Source organism: Prorops nasuta, unplaced genomic scaffold, assembly GCF_024137725.1.
Source record: "Prorops nasuta isolate Cenicafe-Biocafe unplaced genomic scaffold, Cenicafe_Pnas_1.2 PNAS00007, whole genome shotgun sequence".
Taxonomy (NCBI): Eukaryota; Metazoa; Arthropoda; class Insecta; order Hymenoptera; family Bethylidae; genus Prorops; species Prorops nasuta.
In genome coordinates this window covers 2119490-2125728 of record NW_027116804.1, presented here as the reverse complement: position 1 = coordinate 2125728, position 6239 = coordinate 2119490, and the positions used below count along the sequence as shown (strand labels likewise).

At 35.6% G+C, this 6239-nt stretch overlaps 1 protein-coding gene across 1 annotated transcript; it reads right to left on the bottom strand.

The window, feature by feature from the left end:
- Positions 1 to 2394: 2394 nt before the first annotated feature.
- Positions 2395 to 5399, bottom strand: LOC136774837 (piggyBac transposable element-derived protein 4-like). Its single transcript, XM_066729321.1, has 2 exons — positions 3837 to 5399; positions 2395 to 2490 (listed from the first exon to the last, which is right to left on the bottom strand). Exons 1-2 carry the CDS (start codon positions 5397 to 5399, stop codon positions 2395 to 2397), a joined length of 1659 nt encoding a protein of 552 aa, XP_066585418.1.
- Between the last annotated feature and the right edge of the window lie 840 nt (positions 5400 to 6239).

Below are 6239 nucleotides of genomic sequence, written 5' to 3'. Positions count from 1 at the left end.
CCACAACACCTTGTATCCTTACATAATTTGGATAATTCAGATTCAGTTTATCACAAATTCTCAGTCAACAATTACTGAGGAACAGCCTCCTTTTGTTACAATAGTAGTCCAATGAAATAACAACAGTACGCTCGCTAGCTCGTCTCAACTCACAGTGTCTAGAGAGAGTCCCCTTTCCCCTCTCAACTCTGTGGCGGAGTTAGCGCCAACAGAAAGATTAAGCTATAGTTAGCGACAATATGATTGGTCAGTCCGATTCCCTATATTCCCTTTCTTTTCATGTATACTTTCAGTTACCTTTTCCGTTTTCGGTTATAAAAGACTCTCTTACTCGTTCTGTAACCTTTTTGGAATGGACATGTTAATAAGGAGTTTTGATTGTAATACCAGTGTGAATAAATAAAGCAATATACTTATATTAAAAATATATAGACTTGAAATAATTTATTTAGCCGCAACAAGGAGGGCTAAAATGGTGACCCCGACGTGATCCCGAGAGTAAAAGTAAAATCAAGAGACACGGTAGTGTCTCGACGGCTAGTGCATACAAGTAGAAAAAGTCATGCTTATACCGCCGTCGAGGCACTACTCTCTTATACAGCTAGTTGGGGAGTCCCAATTTTCAAATCGATTTTTTTCCGCGAATAATCCATTGCCATTATTTAAGTAAAGCTTTTTTTAAAATGGTTTCGAAAAAGCTTTTATTTGCGCCTAAGAACATCAAAATCGGTTCACGCAATCCAGAGATCTCATACTCTGTTAGCTCTATATATATCGAAAATAAAATTTTCCTTCATAATCTTCTTCTCCAGCCAGAGTGTATGTCTCGGGCTGAAGTTGGTCGCTAAGAAAAATGACGTCATTTTCACAACGCTTCCAACATAATATACTCAACGATCAAACTATATATGGTTGTGAACTGTCAATTCGGCGACTATATTGAATTGTGTAAATAGTAATGTGAGGTTATTTTTTTTTAATGCAGTGAAGTTATTCATCGTGTTGCGATATTGCATCTGTTAATTTCTACAATCACAAATAATTCAATTAACAGTGACTGAAGGATTCGCGAATTAGATAAGTATAACATTATATTTTACAATACAGGATATAGTATACTTTGTGGGGGGGGGGGGTATTTCTTTTTCAGATGAAATTAAGACAGAACATTTTCATATTCATTGATTAGGATAGAGCTGACTGGATTAAATAAGATTAATATTTACAACTCTGTGCCAATGAGAAGCATACTTTCAACATTAATGTGGATCGGTCATTGTCAGGAGGATATTAATTGAAAGAAATTGTTAAGGTATTTAATAATCATATGCTCGACTTCCAGGTGTGGAAATCTTTAATAACATTTATGTTTAACTTCTTCTCTTTTTAAAGTGAAATGGATATCAATTGTTCGATAGGTTATATGATTTATGCAAACAAATATTTCAGACTAAATTAAAATAATGCTTGTTTGGAAAATATGAAATATTCCGATGAACCTTTATCTACGTAAAGTACCAGTTGACTAGTGTTTGGATTTAAGATAATTATACGATTATAGATGTTTACAAAAGATGCGAAGACAACCAAATATTACAGAAGTTAGGTCACCAAGCAATAAAGAAAATGGAGATGGGGCAACATCAACTACTGGTAAGTAACTAAGATGCTTCATGTTCCTTCAAATATTTTTTTTTCTTTGAAGATTGAGATTGTTAAATGATGAATTTGATTTCAGGCTTACTCATAGTGTTATCATTTAGTATTTTACAGTCACAGTGCAAGTGTATTATAGCAAATAGTAATACTTATGCTTTGACTTAAATACATAGGTACAATTGAATTAGAAAACCAAGGCAGAAGGTTCGCCCACATACTGACTATTGGAGTTGAATCAAACATTGGGCTTTTCACTCCTGCATTCTGGTACTTGAAACAGGCAAAGATGAAAGCATTGAAAGATTGGCAAAGTAAGAATGAGCCAATTTCCAGAAAAACATCGCCCATTGCTCAGCCATAATTTAAGGATGAAATTCATTAGATGAAATTCTGTAAAATCGAGTTATGTTCAAGATTGACTTAAAAACAACTGGGAAAGGAGTTGTAATAAAATTAATTATTTAACAAAATAAATAAATTGTTTATTTCTATAAAATAACAAGATTAACAGATTACATGAAATGTATAGTTTAATAAAACACTTGAGAATCTCTCAAAGTGTCTATTGAATTTTAAAATGTTTAGCTGTTACAGCTGAAAATAATTAGAACCGAGACGTTTAAGTTGGCGCTATGGCCGAAAGATGTCGCTAGAATCGAGTGAAGCTAGGTCGACGTTAAAGCCGCAAAAATCAGAGTTTGGCGCTTGGGCCGTATAAGTAAGAAGGCGCGGTGCCTACTCTACCCCGGAATGTACCCTGAATTTACCCACCCTTGGATTACCAGAATGGCCAAGGTCCCACAGGATAGCAGTACGATACTGGGGATCCCCCTAGAAATCGTACGGAAGAGATTAAGGAGATGAATATGACGATACCTCGAATTCTTGAGGATGGGTGGGTCGAGTGAGTGATCCCTCACCCAGTGCAGTTAGATCGTGCCGGATTTCTCTCCCCACCACGCGACCGTAGTCTCACTAACCAATGGTCAGCCGGTAGCATCTGTGAGAAATCCCTACTCATGCGCTACTCCCTAGTCAAGCACACCATTGCAGCGATACGTGCGTGTCTCGGCTGTCTTCGCTGGGTCTCGGTCGGATTCGGCACAAGTGCAGAGCGAGAGAGAGCAGTATAGTTTTCTCGGCCCTCTCACTCTCCCCCGATCTTGACTGTCTCTTAGCCAAGGAAGCGTGGCAAAATCCTTTTCAGCCAGCATGGCGAGTGTAGTCCAGTCAAATCAATAAAAATAATTACAAAAAAATCATAACTTTTGTATTTTTTTTTAAGTGGTAAATCCTAAGGATCGAAAATTTGCAGAATTCAAACTTTTAAGGGGTTTGCTAACGGGGGGGGGGGGGGGGGTGAAAAAGGGGTATCCAAAAATATTTCGACTCCTGTACTTCGTAGAATAACAATTTTTTTTATTTAACTTAGAAAAAAATTCTCTACAACTATTATTGGACAATATTCTTTGTAGCGAAATCGGTTAAAAAGTTATTCAGGAAAAAGAAATACAAATTTTGCAATTTTAACTTATTTAATTTAATATTTTGAATCCGGCTATTTTCATCGAAAATAAGTTTAAATATTTTTTGTAGGGTATTTAATTAAGTAGAATCTAAGTTAATTAAAATATGATTTTTGTCAAATGGAACCTTAGGTAGGGTAGATCGCGCGAAGTTTATTATTTTAATGACTTATTTTGCTGAGCGAATGAAGTACACATCTTTACTTGCTATTCTTTACGTTCAAACATTGAGCTCCTCTTGTTTTTAACACTAGGTTTACGGGCGTTTCTTATATACCTATCTCTACGAGCATCCGTCAAATTGACGGGTGGATGAAAATACATATTTATTTTTAAAAAATCAATTTATTCAAACTAAATCTGAGTTTAACAATATAAGGCTTCACGTAAAAATAAAATACTAATAAGTCAAATTTTTTGTTAAGTTATTACGAAAATGATAACAATAATATAAAGGCTACATAATCATATTTATCGAGGACATTTTTTACATACGTATTGAATTTCTTTTGTGCATTTTCCGCATACGATATTTTTACAATACATACAGCAATTACTGCTTCTATTTTTATTACAGTAGCCCACTTGGCAACTTTTTCGCACTCCCGATGTTGAAGGTGACCGATCTGAAACGTCTGAACTGTGACGAACGTTCTCCTTGTTTTTTCCAGCTAATTCATCGGCTAAAGAAAATATAAACTCCTTTCTGGATATTTTCGATCCGGTACACTCTTTGTACAATATCCACGCGTTTATCGCTGCCAAATCTAAAATATTATAAAAAACTTGGAGAGGCCATCGAAAACACCCTGCTTTCACACTATATTTGCGTGCCATCTGGTCCGCGACATCGACACCAAACTTTGTTTTATTATAAAATGTAATAGTTTCTGGAACACATTTTCTATTGTTTTCTATCTGTATATTTCTATGCTTGGTGCTTAGAAGAAGAACTTTTATTTTCGGTTTACTTTTATATACAGTAAGCGTGCAGTTGTCTGATTTATATAAATTTGATGAAAATAACGGCATTTTGTCCTTTGTTTCTTTCGCTGGTTTTGGTAGTTCTCTCTTGTTCGAGCGGATGGTCCCAACCAAAGTTGTCTTTAGTTCAAGCAATTTTTTGGCCAGCGGGATGCTTGTAAAAAAATTGTCGGTCGTGATATTTCTTCCTCGATGTAAATACGGTTCGGCTAATTTCAACGTTACAAACTGGCCCAACGAATTTGAGCATCGAGTGTCATCTTTTCCCAAGTAAGGGAAACCATTCAAAATATATTTTGATTTAACGTCAACCGCTAACCAAAACTTAATGCCAAATTTATACGGCTTATTTGGCATGTATTGTGTAAATCTGCAACGGGCTTTAGTTGGAAACAGTTGTTCATCCACTGTGATATTTTGATGTGGTTTATAACAAGCCTGGCTGTTACTTATAAATCTGTTCCATACTTCAGAAATGAGTGCAAATTTATCGGTTTGTAACCTTTCGGATCGTTCGGTTCTTTTATCAAAGCGTATAAATCTTAGAATTTGCATAAATCTATCTCTGGTCATTGTATCTCGGAAAAAAGAAGGTCCCCATTTTTTGGACCATAGATAAGATACTTTCAATGCTCTTACTCCGTACGCGCCCCGGGCATATAGTATTGCTAGAAAACTACGTAATTCGGAAACTGTAATTCTCCAGTCGTTCTTCAAAACTCGACGTGCCTCGGTTTCGGTGCAGTCTTTTATATGTTTCATAATGTGAGCGTCAATTATCAATTCAAAAGCACTAGTTACACAACCCGACATAATATTTCTTTTTGTGTAACCAGTAGGCCCTACGATATCCTTGAATATAGTATGAACGGACGGCCTACCCCTAGATTTCCCTGCTTTCAGTCTCACCCACCGTGTCCCGTCAACTGCAATTTCAATTTCTTCCATTACATCTCTGGATGTACTTGGAATACTCGTCCTCTCATCCTCGGTGTCAGAACTAGAAATAATCCGCCTCCTTTTCTTGTTACGACGTATATTGAAGAGGTTTTCCTCTTCACTATCCGAAGATCCTTCCATTTCTGCAGTTTCAGTGGATTCAGAATCTTTACTGTAATCATCACTTTCACCTAATTCATATTGATCTTCTTCGTAGGACACCTCAGAACAATCCTCATTGATGTTGGTAATTTTTGTCAATTTCTTATTATATCGCGTGTTTCTAATCATGATTGCTAGAAAAGGGTGATCGGTGAAAGTAAAAAATACCGTGCAAAATTCAATTACCCTATTCTAAAAACTTACAATAAGCGGGTGACTACAATAACCAAAACTTGCACACTGTCTTCGAAAAATGTTCTTACCACTGTCACTGCAGCGACTATACTGAATCTTATATTTGCTATTGGAGGTATAATTTTACAAGCGAAGCAAATATATAAGGATTGTTGACGTAATCAGCTAACCCGTCAAATTGACGGGTTCCGTAGAAATAGGTATACAAGATACAATTTTCAAAATTTATAAAGCTTAGGAAAATAATAATTGTGCGTATAAACTCTTTTAATGAAATTATAAATTTACGATGCAAAATAGTTAAGATTAATGCTATGGTTTTTTGCGTGTTTCATTTACAAAGTATGAAATCCGTCAAATTGACGGGTCCCGTAAACCTAGTGTTAATATATTTACGAAAAATGCTTTAAATAATAAACACTTTTCCACCCTACCCTGGAGATAGAGTTGGAGGCGCATTTTTTTCCCCGTTGTATCCCCAGAAGGTATATTCTACAGGAATGCTTTTTTAGCACACATTAACACAATTATAACGAAATTTGTTAAAGGGAACAATGCCAAGACGCGCATTTGGAAACATTGGTGGCCTGGCCTAGTTTTGTTAAAATCTTCGGATAGTATTTTATTTTAGTATTATAATCTGCTAATAATTGCATTTTTTATTTATTATTGAGTCCAATAAGTTATTGGTTATTAAAAAAAATCCTTGCAATGAAAAAAAATAAAAAAATTTTAAACTTCGCCAAGACTCGTACAGGAGCACGCCGCGTTACA

Excerpts from the sequence above, each read along its gene's own strand:
- LOC136774837 (XM_066729321.1), bottom strand. The coding sequence starts at position 5,399 with ATGATTAGAAACACGCGATATAATAAGAAATTGACAAAAATTACCAAC. Across the intron at positions 2,491-3,836 it reads CTGGAAAAAACAAGGAGAAC|GGGGATCCCCAGTATCGTAC; the intron begins GTTCGTCACAGT and ends TACGATTTCTAG.